Source organism: Hypanus sabinus, chromosome 8 (genome assembly GCF_030144855.1).
Source record: "Hypanus sabinus isolate sHypSab1 chromosome 8, sHypSab1.hap1, whole genome shotgun sequence".
Taxonomy (NCBI): domain Eukaryota; kingdom Metazoa; phylum Chordata; class Chondrichthyes; order Myliobatiformes; family Dasyatidae; genus Hypanus; species Hypanus sabinus.
The window spans coordinates 23,909,959-23,929,649 of NC_082713.1; the positions used below are offsets into that span (position 1 = coordinate 23,909,959).

At 43.6% G+C, this 19,691-nt stretch overlaps 1 protein-coding gene across 3 annotated transcripts in view; it reads left to right on the plus strand.

The window, feature by feature from the left end:
• The window catches only part of col4a5 (collagen, type IV, alpha 5 (Alport syndrome)), a 276,446-nt gene that overhangs the window by 165,405 nt on the left and 91,350 nt on the right, over positions 1 to 19,691 (plus strand). For all 3 annotated transcript variants that reach the window (XM_059976825.1, XM_059976826.1, XM_059976827.1), the window contains 3 exons: positions 3,142 to 3,246; positions 9,821 to 9,918; positions 11,566 to 11,716. In XM_059976825.1, the coding sequence (XP_059832808.1) occupies positions 3,142 to 3,246; positions 9,821 to 9,918; positions 11,566 to 11,716 (354 nt within the window). The remainder of the gene's footprint in view (positions 1 to 3,141; positions 3,247 to 9,820; positions 9,919 to 11,565; positions 11,717 to 19,691) is intronic.

Sequence of the window (19,691 nt, forward strand, 5' to 3'; positions counted from 1 at the left end):
GACGATGAGTCATTAGCTGCTGTACTTGTGCTGATGTCTATAAGTGTGTGTTTGTACAATGGTGCTGTGCTGAAGAACTGTGATGCAATTAAAGCAAGAGAACAATAAGTTGCTTTTTCTGCTTAAAAGCTATAAAATATACATTAAGCTAATTAATCTAAAACCTTTCACAAGGACTAGCTGATCACCAGTTGGGAGAACTTCATTTTAATGTTTGCCTGGACCACATCCCCTTAATCTGTAGTGCAAGGGGGGAGATGCCAAATCTGACCAGAGGGAAATGCAGGTTCTTTGAACTTTGGGTGGGAAAATGTTTCTGCAGCACTTCTTCTAAAGTTGGTTTGAGTGCGAGCGAGAGTAAGACTTAGGCAGAGATCTACTCTCCTTGTGGCAATAATTGATCATTCTGGAACATCTTGCCTCTAAGGGCCTTTGTAAGAATGAAAGCAAGTGCACTGCAAAATATGGAGCAAATGTTGCATTTAAAATGAAAGAGGGTATTTACTTCCTATCACACAACTATCCCCTTGATCCCCTGCATGCCTATTAAGCCAAGATCCTTCAGCAGTCTCTTGCAGGCCCTTCTAAATATTTGAACCAAAGTGGATAACAAATAACTGGATGTTCCTTCTAGCTTCTGCAGAATTTGACAATGACCATGGCCATTTAGCACTTTCAGAAGTCCTAATACCCATTGTAGGTTGCCGCATTTCAAAGGAGTGATCAAGTGGAAAGGGTGAATCCAGAGCTTGACTTATACCAGATCAAAAGGTGTTTGATAGGGAGGCAATACCTGCCCAGTGCGCTCAGTGGCCCTTGGCAAATAGTATCCACTTAATAATTAAATTGAAGCCAGTACATACGAATGCTTGTGGCATTGTTGTGATTATAGAACTTAGAAAGATATGAGTGCAAAGTTACATTTGTTATCATGACTTGTCACAGTGATGTAGTGGTTAACACAATGCTTTACAGTATCTGTGACCCGAGTTCAATTCCCGCCAATACCTGTAAGGAGCTTGTACGTTCTCCCCATGATCACATGGGTTCCCTTTGGGTGCTTCAGTTTCCTTACACAGTCCAAAGACGTACCAATTGATAGCTTAATTGATCATTGTAAATTGTCCTGTGATTAGGCTAGGGTTAAATCGGGAGATGCTGGGCATTGCAGCTCGAAGGCCCAGAAGAACCTGCTCCATGCTGTATCTCAAAAAGTAAATGAATAAAACATGCTTCACATAATCTTAGGCATCGCTATCAAAGCTGAAAATTCAAAGTAAATTTATTATCAAAGTACATATATGTCACATATTCACCCTAAGTTCTTTTTCTTGTGGGCATTTGCAGTAGAACAAAGAAATACAATAAAATCAATGGAAAACCACACATAAAGGCTGACAAACAACCAACGTGCAAAAGAAGACAAACCGCAAATACAAAAATGAATGAATGAACAAACAAACAAATGTAAAGATATATAGAGTAATAAATAAGCAAATTAATGAATAGATAGACAAATAAATACGTAAGTAAAGCTCAGCTAAAGAGTGTGAAAGTGAGTCTGTGGTTGTGGAACCAGATCAGTGTTGAGATGAGTGAAGTTATCTACACTCGTTCACCAGCCCTTTTCCAGCACCTTTCTGTATATACATCTTGATGGTAGGTAGGCTGGTGCCAATGATGCATTGGGCAGTTTTGATTACCTGTTGTCAAACCTTCCTCTTTGCCACAGTGCAGTTTACGTACCACACAGTGATGCAGCTTGTTAGGATGCTCTCTACTGCACATCTGTAGAATGACGTCAGTCCAGCTCTTTCAGCCTCCTCAGTTTGGCAGAAAGTAGCAGGGGAGTGAAGCACAGCTTTGTAATGCACCTTTGCTAATGGTGATTGTAGAGACGTTATTGCAAATCCATCTGACAAGAAATCGAGAATCTAGTTGCAAAAGGAGGTATTGAGGCCGAGCTGTTGCTGATTATTGGTTACCCTTTGGCCTCTTGCTCAAAGGAAAGAAAACCCAGCAAAACCAGTCTCTCCTTGTAACCGATTTTGATTTTGGGCAATATTCTGGTGAACCTCCTCTGCTTATCAGGAGATGAAATCAGTAGGCAGTAGACAAATGTATGTGTTTTTTTAAATTTAGATGTTATTGGAAAGAATTGGACCATGTTGGTTAGTTGTGAATCATTTGGTCATGGATTTAACTTTAGCTGTGAGCAACACATACAGAATGCTGGAGGAACTTGGCAAGTCAAAGGTTCGAAGGTTCAAAGATCCAATTTAACATGAGAGGAATGTATATAATATACATCCTGAAGTGCTTTTTCTTCGCAAACATCTACGAAAACAGAGAAGCACCCCAAAAAATGAACGACGTTTAAACATGAGAACCCAAAGTCCTCCCCACCCAGCTCCCCCCTCCCGCACGTAAGTAGTAGCAAGCAACAATCCCCCCTCCCCCGCAAAAAAAGTAGTGCACCCGCTACCGAGCACAAGTGTGAGCTAGACAATAGAAAAGACACAGACCTTGCAGTTACCCCAAAGACTATCGCATTTCAACCGGCATTCGGCAAGCCACAGGTTCTCTCTCTTCCTAATAAGGGAAAGGGAGGTGTCAGGCAGCATCTAGGAAGAGCATTAAACAGCGAATGCTTTGGACCAGGACTGTTAAAGGGTCTTGGCCCAAAGCGCCGACTGCTTATTCCCCTCCATAAATACTGCCTGACCTGCTGGGTTCCTCCTGCATTTTGTGTGTGTTGCTCAAGATTTCCAGCATCTGCTGAATGTCAGGTTAATTTTAGCTGTAATGTTTCTTTTGTTTAGAGAAACTCACTTCACAAGCTTAGATGGAAAAAAAACTGCTTATTCGAGTAAGAAACCTTGAGAAGATAAAAATACTGCTGTGTTTAATTGATTTTAGAGTACAGCCAGTAGAATCAGATGACTGATTGTTGGATTTTAAGACAAAGATTTGGTCATTGTGGATAAACGCGGTGTCACTATTAAACCTTCTGAGTGGTACGTCTATGCATAGGGTTTACAGCTGTGCCTATCAGATGCACTCTGAAAGGAATGAGAAAGCAGATACAGACCCAGTATCTTCCTGTTGGCAATAACATAAATCTTTTGTTCTATTGTATAGGTGACCCAGGTCTGCCCGGTCAACCTGGTTCACCAGGCCTCCAGGGACCAAAAGGTGACACGGGAGTGCCCGGTATTGGATTTCCTGGTCCACCTGGTCCAAAAGGTAGGTTTGTTTTCACAAATGTTGTTTCTTTAAATTGTAGTGATTCAAAAATACACTTATACATCACCTCCAACATATCAAAATCCTCAACTTACATATCTGAGTGCAAGGCTACTGAAGGGTCTCATTTCCTCCAAAGATGCTGTCTGATCTGCTGAGATCCTCCAGCATTTTATGTGTGTTGCTATAGGTAGTTATGCACATTTCTTGCCTGAACTCGTTGCATCATCAGATAAAAGAACAAGTAATTCTCAATTGTGGAGAATTTCTCAACAATTAGCTGCTCATTTACCTTCTAGCTGGTCCTCCTTTCCTTCTCCACCCACTTTTTCCTTTTTGCTCTGGCTTCTTTTCCTTTCCAGTCCTGATGAAGGGTCTGCACCCAAAATGTCGACTGTTTATGCATTTCCATAGATGGTGCCTGCCCTGAGCAACGTTTTGGGCATGTTGCTCAAGATTTCCAACATCTGCAGAACCTCCTGTATTTACACATAAATATACAACTGCAGATGCTGTGGATCAAAGAACACGTACACAGCACTGGAAGAACTCAGCAGGTCAGGCAGCATCCGTGAGAAAAGAGTAGCCAACATTTCGGGCCGAGACCCTTCATCAGGAATGACCTGCTGAGTTCTTCCAGCATCGTGTATGTATTCTCTTGTGTTTACGGCTTGCTGCTCCACTGCAAAGTCTCTTTGTGGGATGTTTATCCTAAAGAAATTTAAATCTCTTCAAGAGTTCGGTGATACTATCTCTCACTCTTCCCCCTTTGTGATCTCTACTGCCCTCTGACTCTTCGACCATGTACTCACCCAGACTCGCTACCATAGCCACAAATCCTTCCTGAGAACTTGTCTTCACCAGCATATTGTTCCACATGGCTTCCAGCTCCAAATCCAGGCCTCTTCGCTTGGATCCAGCAAGGATCCAGGTACCTATGTCGAGTGACTGCTTCTCCCACTACTTCCCCCTCCAAATTATACGCACCACCTTCTCTGCTATCACCTGTGGGACAGGTCTCAATCTCTGGCACAGCTCTGTGCCTCTCTCTCCTCCACCCACCATGCACCTCTCCAACACTTCATCCTTCACTGGATCCCTGCCTCCAACTGCCAGTTCTTCATCTTCCTCACATCCGGGAAGAATCAGGAGATCGCCTGTCTCCAGACTGCAGATCCCACCAAATCCAATGTTAGCTCCAGTGGCCCTGGGTGTCTCTAGACCATGGTTCCTGCCACCTCCCACTCAGACCTTGATCCAATCAGACACCCCTGACCCCATTTCTGACAGCCCTGAATGCCTCCAGACTGCAGATACAATTGTTGTGAACTCTGGCTCTAATAACCCCAGACCACATACCACCATCACCTACCCTGGTTCCAATAATCCCAGGTGCCTTCAGACTGTGAATTTCACAGCTTCTAACTCTGGCTCCAGCCCAGACCTACATCACCACTCCAGGCCAAGACTTTCCTCACTGCCACTGGGCCCCTGGGCTCCCCTTCCCCCCTTCCCATTCCACTCTCCAACCCCAGGTCTCTCAGGATCTCTTGCCACTCTTGGGTACCCATAGCCTCCATCTGCATCTTCCCTACCTTCCCTGTACGCCCAACCTTCCCCGTACACCCAACCTTCCCTACTCCTCTGCCCTCTTCCCCCACCCCCGATCCCAGCTCAAATCCCTGCCGTCTCTTTGCTATTCCTTCTAACCTTCCCTTCTGTAGCAGAACGTTCTGTCCTCAGCAGGAGCCTTAACCTTGACCCCTTTTGTCCGCAGCTCAGTCCGTTTTGCATCCTCTACGACACCGAGCTGTTCTTCTATCACCTCTGTCTCCAAGCCCACTTCTTTGAGAAGAATTCCCTGTACTGATGACCCCTTCTCCTCTCATCAAACCTCTTCCCCTTCTTGGAGAGCTTGCTCTGGACCTTTAAATCTCTATTTGCCGACGAGACAGCAACTGGCTCAACTTCAGCACTTACTACTCCTTCAAGGACCTTACCCCCCTCTAAACGCACTGTCCTCCATTCTCTCCACATCAGTCCCAACCTTACCATCAAACCTGGAAACAAAGGGAGTGCTGTTGTAGTGTGGTAGACTGGCCTCTACCTTGCTGAGACCAGGTAGCAACTCTCTAGACACTAATTTGACTCCGACACCATTTCTGATCTCATCACCTCTGGAGAACTCCCATCCACAGCCACCAAACTCAATGTTCCCTTACCGGCGTTACTCGTTTCTAGCCTCCTACCCAAGATCCACCACCCTAACTGTCCGGGAAGGCTCACTTTCTCTGCCTGCTCCTGGCCCATTGAACTTGTGTCCTCAGACAGACATACTTTATTGATCCCGAGGGAAACTGGGTTTCATTACAGCTGCACCAAGAATAGTGAACAAATATAGCAAAATAAAACCATAAATAATTAAATAAGTGGAAATGCCAAGTGGAAATAAGTCCAGGACCAGCCTATTGGCTCAGGGTGTCTGACACTCCGAGGGAGGAGTTGTAAAGTTTGGTGGCCACAGGTAGGAATGACTTCCTATGATGCTCAGTGTTATATCTCGGTAGAATGAGTCTCTGGCTAAATGTATTCCTGTGCCTAACCAGTACGTTATGGAGTGGATGGGAGTCATTGTCCAAGATGGCATGCAACTTGGACAGCATCCTCTTTTCAGACACCACCGTCAGAGAGTCCAGTTCCACCCCCACAACATCACTGGCATTACGAATGAGTTTGTTGATTCTGTTGGTGTCTGCTACCCTCAGCCTGCTGCCCCAGCACACAACAGCAAACATGATAGCACTGGCCACCACAGACTCGTAGAACATCCTCAGCTTCGTCCGGCAGATGTTAAAGGACCTCAGTCTCCTCAGGAAATAGAGACGGCTCTGACCCTTCTTGTAGACAGCCTCAGTGTCCTTTGACCAGTCCAGTTTATTGTCCATTCGTATCCTCAGGTATTTGTAATCCTCCACCATGTGCACACTGACCCTTTGGATGGAAACAACAGTCACCGGTGCCTTAGCCCTCCTCAGGTCCAGCACTAGAGTCTTTTCACATTAAGCTTGGCCTCATACCTTGACTTCATTCTACCCCCACTTGGTTTTGTTCCTTCCCACCTGCATCTGCAATACTTTGCATGCTCTTGATCTCCTTAGTAACTTACAGTTCATTGGCCCAGACTGCCTCATTTTTACCATGGGTGCCTAGCCCCTTTACACTCCTATTCCCATCAGAAGACCCTAAAGCTCTCTGCTCTTTCTCAACAAAAGACCTCTCCACCACTACCCTCCTCCGTTTGGGCCTCACCCTGAAAAATTTGCCCTTTGGATCCTCCCGTTTTCACTAGTCTCGAGGGCTAGCGATGGACACCTGCATGGGCCCCAGCTATGCCTGCCTTATCGTTGGCTACATTGAACAGTCCATGTTCCAAACATTTCCTGTAAATGCTCCCAACTCTTCCTGCATTGGTACTGCTTCATACATCTATGCTGGGCTTGTCAATTTCATTAACTTTGCCTCCCACACCCACCCTGCACTGAAGTTCACTTAGTCCATTTCTGACTCCTCCCTCCACTTTTGTGATCCCTCTATAACTGGCTCTGGAGACAAGCTGTTATCAACATCTTTTACAAACCCACCGATTCCCATGGTTATCGTGACTATACCTCTTCCCACCCTCTCTCTTATAAAAATGCTATTCCAGTACTCTGTCTCCACCACATCTGTTCTCAGGATAAGGCTTTCCTTTCCAGGAAATTAGAGATGTCCTCCTTCAAAGAACAGACATTCTCTTCTTCCATCATGAGTGCTGTCCTCCCCTGCATCTCCTCAATTTCCCAGAATTCCACACTTGCCCCCATCTTCCCATCGCCTTAACAGTGACAGAACCCCTCTTGTCCTCAGCTACCGCCCCGTGAGTCTCCACATATAACCATATAACAATTACAGCACAGAAACAGGCCATCTCAGCCCTTCTAGTCTGTGCCGATGCTTACTCTCACCTAGTCCCACTGGCCCGCACTCAGCCTGTAACCCTCCATTCCTTTCCTGGCCATATACCTATCCAAAAACACATCAAACACATCATTCTCCAAAACTTCTGCCATCTTCAATCAGATCCAAACACATCTTTATCTCCCCCCTTTGCTTTCCACAGGGATCTCTCCCTCTGTGATACCTTGTCCAATTGTCCCTCCTCATTAATCTCCTTCCTGGCACATATTCCTGCAAGCAACAGATATGCTATACTTGCCATCTACCTCCACCCTTACCTCCATTCAGGACCCCAAACAGTCCTGCCAGGTGAGGCAATACTTCACCTGAAAAACTGTCAAAGTTGCCCTTAGTATCCGGTGCCCCCGTTGTGACTTCCTCTGCACTGGTGAGACTAGATGTAAATTAGGGGTGCTTTGTCAAGCACCTCAACTCCATTCATCTAAAGTGGAACTTACCAGTGGCCAATTATTTAAATTCCTATCCCCACTCCCATTCCAATCTGTTGATCTATAGCCTCCTTTCTTGCCACAAAGAGGCAACTCTCAGGGTGAAGGAGCAACAACTCGCTTTTATCCAAGTAACCTCCAACCTGATGGTATGAACTTTGATTTCTCCTTTTAGTTAAAAAAGAATTCCCTCCTCTTTTACTCTTCTTCTATTCCCCACTGTGGCCTCTTACTTCTCCTCACCTGCCTGTCACCTCCCCCTAATGTCCCTCCTTCTTCCCTTTCTCCCATGGTCCATTTTCATCTCCTGTCAGATTCTTTCTTCTCCAGACCTTTATCTTTCCCACCCCACTTGGCTTCACCTATTATTTGCTTTTCCTTCCCCTTCACCCACCTTTCTCTTCTGGCATCTTCCCCCTTCCTTTCCAGTCCTGAAAAAAGGTTCTTAGCCTAAAATGTCGGCTTTTATTTGTTTCCATCGATACTGCCTGAGCTACTGAGGAGCTCGGAATGCTGGATGAACTCAGCAGACCAGGCAGCATCTGTGGAGAAGAGTGAACAGTCGACAACAGGGTAAACAGTCTGCCTCACCTGCTGAGTTCTCCAGCATTTTGTGTGTTGTTGCTCTTCATTTATCTCACTGGATCATGAACAGCTAATTGTCTGAATAGGCAATGGGGAAATGTTAACCCTCCAAATCGGGCTTGGAATATTTAGCTTATGATTGAGTGCAGGAAGAGGCAAATTGTAATTCTGTGTCAGAAACATGCCAACTGTAATGGTCATAACAAACAGAAGTGGAAGTATAGCATACAGATATTAAATTTGTGATGCAGGGAGGAAATTGAGTTCAAACTGTGGAGTAAATGAACTTCATCATAGGTAGCTAAGCTTGTGAATACCTTTAAGACATCCTTCCACCCTGGTGCTTCTAGTTTCAATAACAAACCCATTGAAGCTCACTTTCCTCAGAGATTTTGTGCAGAATCCTTTCTCATTTCAACTTGGACACATGAACTGGTCTACAGCCTGAAACATCAACTATTTCTTTTTTGACAGATGCCTGACCTGTGGAGATTTTATACCAGCATTTTTCTGATTTTTTGACTCCCTATAGTCTGTCGAGTTTTGTTAGAGTTTTGCAGGCTTGAGATTCCCTCTCATTTTTCTAAACTCCAGTGAAATGCTAGCCTAAAGGATCCAGTCTCTCCTCATACAACAGCCATCCCAGGAATCAGTCTAATAACTTTCATTCCATATCTTCCACGGTATGAGCATCCCTCCACAGGTAAGGAGAACAAAATTGTACACACAACTCTGGACTGGATCTCACTAAGTACATCTGCAGTAAGACATCCCTGCTCTTACTTAAAACCCATTTATATTGGAAGCTAATATATGATTTTCCTTCCTAAATACTTGTTTTCAGTGAACATTTGCTTATAGTGACTGTTGTAGAAAGGATCGGTTTTTGTTATACATTCCCTTTTTTCAATTTAACACTATTAGGATAACAACTTGCCTTTCTGTATCTTGAGTCAAAATGGATAATCTCACATTTGTCAACATTAAACTCTATCTGCCGTGCCTTTGCCCACTCACCCAGCTTGTCCAACTGTCCTTGCATCCTCCTCTCCGTTTGTTCTGCTGAGCATCGTGGGCATGCTATGTTGGTGCTAGAATGTATAGTGAAACCTGTGCCCTACCCCCAGCACACTCTCGGGGGGAGGGGGGATGGCTATGAATGTAAACGATGCATTTCACTCTGTGGTTCAATGTACACGTGACAAATAAACTTGGATCTTGAACCTTGCTGAGGAGAATATTCCCTAAACCATTTCGCCTTTGTACCTCTCTCTCCTTCTATAAGACGGCCCTTAAAATCTACTACTTTGACCAGCCTTTTAGTCATCTGTGTTGCCAAATCCTTGTGTGGCTCAGTCTAAACTCTTGTTTGTGATGACATTACAAAACATTTTGGGATGCTTTTGCATGTTATACACGGAAAGTATTGAAAATATTGTGTGCCATGGTGTGAAGCTTGAGTTTGGGTCAAACATACTCTCTAAGATGTCAGCCATAGCATTGAGTTAATTGCCCCTTTGTATTATTCAATTAACTTCTCACAGGATTGTCAGGAAATCCAGGCATACCAGGTTCCCGGGGAAATCCAGGAAGACCAGGCCTCGACGGGACACCAGGTCAACCGGGCCGCCCTGGGCCAAAGGTGGATATTTACTGCTTCAGATAAAAATCTGGTAGTGCTGGTGTTAACCAGAGATTCCTATGAAACCCAAATTGTTATTGAGGTATCAAAGCTACAGAATGGCTTCTTTTCCCATATGCAATGGCAGAAATGTTGATGACTACTTCACTCTTTTACATAGAAATAATGTATTATTAGAATTGGATTGGAGTTGATTTATTATTGTCACGTGTACCAAGGTACAATGGAAAGGCTGCCTTGCATATTGTTCAAATAGATTAGGTCATTGCACAGTGTATTAAAGTACACCAAGATAAAATAAAACAATGCAGAATAATGTGTAACAACTACAGGGGAAGTGAAGTGTAGGCAAATAATAAGGTGCAAGATCACGGTGAGGAGATTGTGAGGTCAAGAGTCTGATTTATTATACTAAAGAAATATTTAATAGTACCTTCACAGAGCAGACATGCATTACTTCCCACCCACCCTATCGCTCATGAATTGACGTCAGGTACTAATAGTGTGGGAACTGGCTCGAGTGCTTTAACCAGAAATACACGAGAGAACCTGGGTGACGTGTTTTTTTCAGGCATCGTGGATGTCCTGTGTTATACACTGCACAAGCAACTCAATCATTCTTTCTCACATTGCAGTAGTCAGCAACAACATACAAAGCTCAGCCCCTGAGTCTCTCAGTAAGATTCACCATTCACAACCCTGAATATTGAGCATGTTTTCTGTATGGCCAGAAGACATAGGAGCACAATTAGGCCATTTGGCCCATCCAGACTGCTCCAGCATGGCTGATTTTTTTATCTCACTCAACCCCATTCTCCTGCCTTCTCCATATAACCCTTAACAACCTGACTAATCATGAATCTATCAACTTTAAATATACCCAATGACGGCCTCCACAGCCATCTGTGGCAATGAATTCCACAGATTCACCCCCCCCTTTAGCTAAAGAAATTCCTCTTCATCTCTTAGCTAAATGGAGGTCCCTCTATTCTGAGGCGGTGCCCTTTGGTTCTAGGCTCCCCCACTATAGGAAACATCTTCAGCACATCCACTCTTTCTTGGCCTTTGAGTAGTCAATGTTTCAATAAGATCCCCCTTCATTCTTCTAAACTCCAGTGAGTACAGGCCCAGAGCTATCAAACGCTCCTTTCGTTCCTGGAATCCTTCTCATGAACCTTCTCTGGACCCTCTCCAATGCCAGCACATCTTTTCTTAGATATGGAGCTCAAACTGCTCACAGTACTTCAAGTGCAGTATAATTGCCTTATAAAGCCTCAGCATTATATCCTTGATTTGTGTTCAAAATGAATGCAAACATTGCATTTGCCTTCCTTACCACCGACTCAACTTGCAAGGTAACCTTCAGGAAATCCTACAAGAGAACTCCCAAGACCCCTTACACCGCTGATATTTTTTAATTCTTTTAGAAAATGGTCTGCACCTTTGTTCCTTCTATCAAAGTACATGAGCCTAAACATCCCCACACTGTATTCCATCTGCCACTTCTTTGCCCATTCTCCCAATCAGTCTGTCCTTCTGCAAATTCCCTGCTTCCTCAACAGGTATTTGCTAATGTACTGATAATATAATCAAGCAAATGAAGTAACTCTTAAGATCTGTCTCATGACTCCTCCCAATTTTTCACAGGGTGATCCAGGCTTTGGACTTCCTGGACCTCCAGGTCCTCCTGGTCCAAGAGGCAGTGATGGGAGACCGGGATCAAAAGGTGATGGGGGATTCCCTGGGTTACCAGGGTTACCGGGTCAACCAGGATTAGATGGCACCATTGGACCAAAAGGTACGCTCTAAATGTGGGACGAGTCTCAGCGGTGTTTATTTTTATCTAGAGATACAGCACAGTTCGAGCCAACGAGCCCAAGCCACTCAATTACACCCATGTGGCCAATTAAGCTACTAACGTGCATGACTTTGGAATGTGGACGGACACCGGAGCACCCAGAGGAAACCCCAAGGTCACGGGGAGAAAGTGCAAACTCCTTACGGACAGCAGCAGGAATTGAACCTGGGTCACTGATACCATAATAGTGTTACACTGACCAAACACAACCGTGCCACCCTTGGTACTGTGGATATCAGTCAAGGCAACAGGAGGAAGGTACAAAGGTATGTAGTAGGTTAGTGTACAAAGCACTGTAGTGGATCTCTGATGGCTTAGAATAATATTGCACACTGATTTTTTTATTTGTCCATTGTGACAGTTTGCTTAATTGCAGCCATCATGAGAGCACAGTAAAAGAAGGTGAGACAAGCTCACCGTTTTTCATTTTTCCCTTTTCATTTCATATCACTGACTGAACCATTTCCCTTTCACAATTTTTTTCCAAGTAACACTTGTTATCTCTGATTTGAAAAACAGGAAGGCCCAAAAAGCTCAGTACTTACTCAAGCTCCAGTCAAAACCATAAGCTTTCTGTGTGAGATGTTAATACCTAAGTGTGAAAAGTCAATGCATTCGGCCCTCCTTATCCGCAAGGGATTGGTTCCAGGACCCCTCGTGGATACCAAAATGCTCAAGTCCCTTATTCAACCTGTCTCAATTCAATGGATCTTAGGACCCAGTGGAACCCCAGACCTTATTTAACCTGTCTCAGTGCGGTGGACGTTGCCAGAGCTCTGAATGTGCAGTGTTTCTGTTCACGAAAATAATCACAATCACGATTGAAAATAAAGTGGAAATAATAAAGCGATCAGAAAGAGGTGAAATGCCATGGGTCATTGGAAAAGCATTAGGCTACAGTCGGTCAACTATCGGAACAATTTTAAAGGATAAAGTGAGAAAGCCTCTGCCCGGATGAAAGCTACAATTATTACTAAGCAATGCAGTGGTTTAATTATTGGGTTTTGGGGTTTTGAGTTTTTGATCCTCCACATCAGCCCGCCATGGATGGAGAGCGCACTCGAAAGCAATCTGTCACTGGAACGAACTCGGGAACTTCTGCTCCCGAGCCCGGCGCCGAAACATACATTCTTAAGTGTTTTATGTGCATAGAAAGGTAAAATATATGCTTTATACTAAGACAAACGTTTGACTAACTGACGCTTAATAATACCGGATGTACCTGTTCTGACTTACTTAGTAAGAGAACTTCCGATTTTTTTCAATCCCGATCCACGATAACCCACACACATCCTCCCATATACTGTAAATCATCTCTAGATTACTTATAATACCTAATATGTTGTAAATGCTGTGTAAAATAGTTGTTATACTGCATTGTTTAGGGAATAATGACAAGAAAAAAAAAGTCTGTACATGCTCGAACAACGAGTGCTGGAAAAGCACTTCTGGGTTTTCGCGATTCGCGGTTGGTTGAATTCGCGCATGCGGAACTCACGGATAAGGAGGGCCGACTGTATGTCCTTGTGGCAATGGAACAGGGCGAACCCAAACACAGGACACAGACACAGAGGTAGAGTAATCTGAAGTGTTTATTAACGGGTTACAGGGAAGGCCGGGGAGCGAGGACTAGGCAGAGGACAGCCGAAGAGCCAGGAAGGCTTGACCGGAGGATCGAACCCAGGTCGCTATGGTGGGAACGCAGCGTTTAAGCACCAAGCCAACGGAGAGTGTAGGCAGAACGAGGCAAAGCTGGGATGCAGACCAGGGTGCGAGCATGGCTTGAGGAGAGCAGCAGGCGGAAGGATGAACGGGAAGACAGGCGGCATGCAATGCTCCTGTTAACACGGAGAGACGGGGTTAACACCTGAAAACAGTGCGGGAGCAGAACTTAGAATACACAATTCTAAGCAGTCGAGAGACAGAGTTAACACAGGCAAACAGTGTGGGTGAACGGAGGAGCAGGAGGCAGGCAAAACCGTTCTTGACACAGGGCGATGCAGGAGCTGAATGGCAAACAGGAGACAGGCGGCAGGCAACACTTTGACTTGACGGGGAGCGTAGGAAGGCAAGCGGTAGACAATACGTATCTTGACACAGAGAGACAAGAGTTTCACATGTAAACATCGGTACTGATGTAAAACTTGGAATACACCACTCTAAGCAGCTGGGAACGTGAATTACCACACTGACTGAAGCAATGGTCTGGCAATGAGTGGGTGCAAAGTGGGGTTTTTGTGCTGCAGGTCTTGATGAGAACCAGGTGTGCCACCATCAAAGGGAATGAGGAGAAAATGGGTAATTAATGGTTGGGACCGTGACAGTCCTACAATTACTCCCTGGTCCTAGTTGTAAAATACCAATGAATTCAAACATTAAAGTAAAATTTATTATCAGAGTACACATATATCACTGCACTGAGATTCTTTTCCAGTGGGCATACTGAACAAATCTATAGAATAGTAACTGTAAACAGGATCAATGGGCAACAAACAGTGCAAATGCAAATATAAATAAATAGCAATAAGTAATGAGCATGAAATAACAAGATAAATAGTCCTTAAAGTGAGGCCATTGGTTGTGGGAACACCAGAAGTAGAATGAATGTAATTAATTCCTTCTTTTTTGAGAGCCTAATGGTTGAGGGTTAGTAATTGTTCTTGATCCTGTTTCTGCGAGTCCTGAGGCACCTGATGGCAGCAGTGAGAAAAGAGCATGGCCTGGGTGGTGAGGATCTTTGATGATGGGTGCTTCTCTTCTACAGCAACGTCTCATGTAGATGTGCTCAATGATTGGGAGGGCTTTACCCATGAAGTACCAGGCCGAATCTACAATCTTTTACAGGATTTTCTGCTCAAAGGCATCAGTATCCCACGCAGCCAGTCAGCACACTTTCCACCACACATCTATAGAATGTTTCAATTTTTCATAAATCCGCTTAGCACTGTGAGAATTACGCTCGCCTTGCATCACTGTCCAATGATGAACAGGGCTTCCAGAAATGATCCAGTTACTCAACAGAGAAGATCTTTCCAGGATAGATGGGCTTCTGAGATTTCACTTAAGTGTCCGTGAAGATACATTCAAAATTGCCATGTAGTTCCAAGCCGACAGTTTGGTGGAATAAATATCCATTTAGCACTTGAGTGATGTTTGCAGTCACAAGAAGTTATTGTTTACATTATGGTATTGTCCTGCTGTGATCTGGTTCATCAACACTTTGCCTCTTCAATTATTCAAAAGATAATGGCCTAGCTTTTCTGCATCCTGCCTGCACCAACTTTGAGATACATTCTGTGTGCTTGGAAGTCTTCCCATTTACATCCCCTGATGCTAATAGTAACTTCAGCTCAACAGTGCATGCTGTGTCTCATCTAGGCATATTCTGCCTGAACCTGTGGAAGAAGTGGGTTGGCTCCACACTGACCCTCAGACTATTCTTACAAACCTCCCTTTACCCAGCTCAGGGTCCACTTGCTGGATGCACTAAATGCTGGTTGCCATGACAACTATTCCACAAAGGGTCCAAAGGACCCCCCACCTGTGGCTGGTTCTCTCACTCTTTTGCACGTCAGCCTATTAAAGAATGGGTCTGATAGATACAGGGGAGAGTTACAGTTCCAGCGTAAGTCAACCTAGTTTATTCTGATTTGCTTGGACTAACCTACACACTGGTTCAAGGGCGAATCAAAAGTTAGTGTACTCTCCTCAACCTGCTCACCTCCTGATTCCACAAGACTTTCTTGTCATCTACATGGAAACGCTTCACCATCTGCTGACTTGCGGGAATGCAGTGGAATACTCTTGTATCCATACCGCTTGTGTGGATGTTCCGCCCCTGCACCACCTGATAAACTTGTTCAAGTTCAAATTCAGTTTATTATTTATAATTCAACTGTACACATGTTTGATGGCTGGGTCTTCGGTTATGAAGATAGGAGGGAAGAAAGGAACTCAGGAGTGAAGACATGATTATACTTCTAGCCAGTGTTGTGTAGGTTTATAGTGAGTGTCAGTGTGCTCAGACCAATTCCACCTTTTAGGCTGGGGGACGTTCCACAATGGCACAGTAAGCTACGACGACTGCAGCAACCGCAGGGCTGTAAAGTTGAGTATCAGAGTTTTCCTTCTCCTGGACAGACTACCTGGCAAGGCTAACGAGACCTATCTACCCGGGTTTGGAATCGGGGTTGTCCTTCTCCTCGGCTGGCTGCCAGCCAAAGCTGATGAGCCCAGCCTGCCCGCCCAGTCATACCGCTGGGCACTCGGTTGTGCTGTGACATAGCAAACTGAGTAAGAACAGGGATGCCAGGGGAGGCATTTCTATGCACAGAGTGGTGTAGGAGAGGCCATATGTGAGTGACCTCCTGCAAGGCAAGCCGAACAGTGGTCCTGCGGCAATCACTGCAGCTGGAAAGGAGAGGCTGTGGGAGATACTTCACCTTCCTTAAGTGAGCTGAACAGCCAGCCCAGGACTCACCCGTCCCCACAAAACTACGTTCCTTCAGACCAAGGTGCGTAACACACAACTGTGTTTGTCAACGTGGAGCGGAGAGCGAGTTTGTCAATCTGGTGGGAGCAAAGGATGTTGGGAATTGTGAGGATGGTGTGCTGCAGGAGGGATGTAGGACAGGTGGCAGGGGTGTGTCAGGGGCAGCGAGTGGCATGGGTGAGACATCAGGCAAGGTCACTTGATTCCAAACAATTGGTTTATTGATCACTACAAAATGTCTCTCTGGTCCTTCCTGTTCCCTCCCTCTCCCTTCCCTTTTTTCAAAACATGATTCCCCTCTCCCTATCCCCTTTCCACTCTCATTCCACAGTAGAGACCAATATCAGAATCAGGTTTATCATCACTCACTTATGTCATGAGATTATTTTTGTGGCAGCAGTGCAGTAGAATACATAAAATTACTACAGTACTATACGAACGTTTTAGGCACCGTGCTATAGATATGTGCCGAAGACTTTTGAACAGTACAGTACTCTAGAGATGAGCCAAATTGGAGAAGTTGAGTATGGGCCGAACTAAGGTGGCAAGGCAGCAGCCCAAGAGTGTATCGAAGCAGCAGGGTCCAGATCCAAGAGCAAATTCTGGACAACTTGAACGTTGGGCCAAATTGAAAAGGACAGGGTGTCGAGGCCAGAGACGAAGTGCAGGCCAGCTCAAATCGCTGCTCTACGAGGTTTATTCATCCTCGCAATGAAGTTCAACACGTTACTCTGTGAGCCACGAACTGGGGCTGTGGCCTGCAGCTATCACAGTGTGAACTCACGTCTGTGAACTTCAGTTCTGAATGCTATTTGCTTACTTTTATTGTTCACATGTTTTTTTCTGTTTTTTTCTCTCTGCATATTGGGTATTTGACTGTCTTGTTTTAATGGGTTCTATTTGGTTTCTTTGTTTTGTTTCTGCCTGTAAGAGTTCTTTTGACTTAGACGTTGAACTCAAACATGTAACACCTCAAATAAATTAACAAATAATAAGTTGCATTTATGAAACAATTTAAAAAGTGAAGAGTGTAACACTACTGGTGCACCATTCCAATGACACCTGAGTGCTGGTAGGGAGTTCAGTAATCTTACGGCCTGGGGGAAGAATCTGTTTTCCATCCTTACAGAACTTATCCTAATGCTGTGCTCTTTCCTGCCTGATGATAGAAGGCCAAAGAGATTGTTGGACGTGGGCTTCTCCACTAGGCGTTCACGGAGTGAGGTTGGATCTGGCTTCTCTCCATTACCGTTACTTTTTTTAACCCAGGATCACCCTTATTTAACCTACTTTTATCTACACTAGAAGACTCTTATTTTTGAACTTTCTCTGGGGCTTTGGTTGTGAATTTTTGAAGAAACAGGCACAGAAGAGCATGATGATCACAAGAGCTAAAGGGACCGATTCAAAAAATGGGAAAGATACCGATGGGAGCATTAAGAAGAAAAGAGGTGAGCCTGAGAAAACTGAATTAACTTACGAGACAATGTTGGATCTTTTGAAGGCACAATCTATTAGGCTACACCAAAATATTAAAGAAGCTTTTAAGGTACTTCAGGACTCTTTGGCTGCGCTCGATCACGAAGTTAAACAACAACAATCTAAAATCACAGAACTATAGGACGACGCTCGGAAGAAAGATCAGAAAGTTGATCGTTTACAACAAGCTCTGTTTTCGACAGTTAAATAGCTGGAGAGTTGCAAATCCAAGATCATCAATCTTGAAAACTGATCCAGAAGAAAGAATCTATGTATAATTGGGCCCCCTGAAGATTTCGAGAAAGGGGACCCTGTAAAATTTTTTTCTCAACTTTTAAAGGATGCATTTACCTCTGAATTTCCAAACGAAATTTACTTGAATGCTCTTATCGCTCCTTTCCCCAATATTTGAGCCCTGGGGCCAGACCGAGAGCAGTGATTGTCCACTATGTGCATGTTAAAGTACATCTTATCCGCGTCACTCATCAACGAGGTATGATCCATCATCAAAACTATCAATTCCGTCTTGTGGAGGATTATAGCCCAGAAGTAATGAATGCACGATTGGCTTTTAAATCATTCATGTCGGAATGTTATGAAAAGAGTCTCAAACCAGCATTTCTTTACCAGGCGCGCCTCAGAATTACTACTCCCAAAGGGCAATGCCATGTTTTTCTTACTACAACCGCTGCTCAAAGTTTTTTGGATGATCACTATCCACCTGCTTCGGACACACATTTTTAATTAATCTATGGTTTTGTAGTCCTGGTTATGTCCTTATGCGCTTTTTTCTTTAAAGCCTATAATTTTACCATGAAGTTTGATCTTTATAAGCTAGTGTAGTGATATTTTATATTTTAATTATAGTTTTTTTACTTGAAATACTCGTTCTTTTCTTCTCCCCTTTTAATCTTCTTAATCTTTTTTTTTTAATTTTTGATTTTTGACATTTTTATTAATGATTGATGGGGGACTTTTATTTTTTTCTGGAGGAATATCTTGGTTCTCTTTTAGTTTTGTATAATCAAGATGGCAGTTTGTTCTGATTTCATTTTTCCTCTTGTACTTTCATTCCGCCATTTTTTTCCATAATGCCTTTTTTTTAAATGTTATTTTTAATTACTTATGTCTTTGTTTCCGATTTATAATATATGCTGATGTTTACTTTTTCTTTTCATTGTCAGAAATTACTTTATGAAGATTGTTATAGTATAATCCTTATTTTTTTGGATTTTGAGTGATCTTCATTTTAACATATATTTTTGGAGTTGCCTTCTGGAGAAACAGGGGTAGATTTAGTGTTATTTCTTTTTCTGGCCGCCTTCAAGCTCAGTCTGGGAGCTTTGCCGGTGGAGGGTGGGGGGTCTTTCTATTTTTTCAGTTTTCTTATTTGGGCTGGCTTAGAACTACAAAGATGTATACAGTGTCGTCACCTTCCGTTCCTCCCTGAGCTTTTGTTCCTCTTCCGCATTCGCATTATGCTTCTTTACATACCAAAGGGTTAATTTTATGTAATTATGACTCAGATTATTAATTTTGTTTCTTGGAATACAAATGGCTTAAACCATTCACTTAAACAGAAGAAGACTTTTAAAGTATTCCAAAGATTAAATGCTCATATTATTTTTATACAAGAAACTCATGTGAGGAAAGAGGATAATCAGAGTTTTTTTCAGGTTTTGGAAGGAACATCAGTTTCATTCGAATTTGCATGCTAAAATAAGAGGTGTTTCAACTTTTATTGATACCTCAATTACATTTGTTCATCATGATACTGTTTCCGATCCGAATGACAGATTGTTGTTTATTACTGGGTTACTTGTTAATAAAAAAGTGGTTATGGCTGATGTTTATGCTCCGAATGTGGATTATCCCAAATTTTTTTAAGAATTTATTTACTGCTTTCCCTGATCTAAATGAATATATGCTGATGATGGGTGTTGA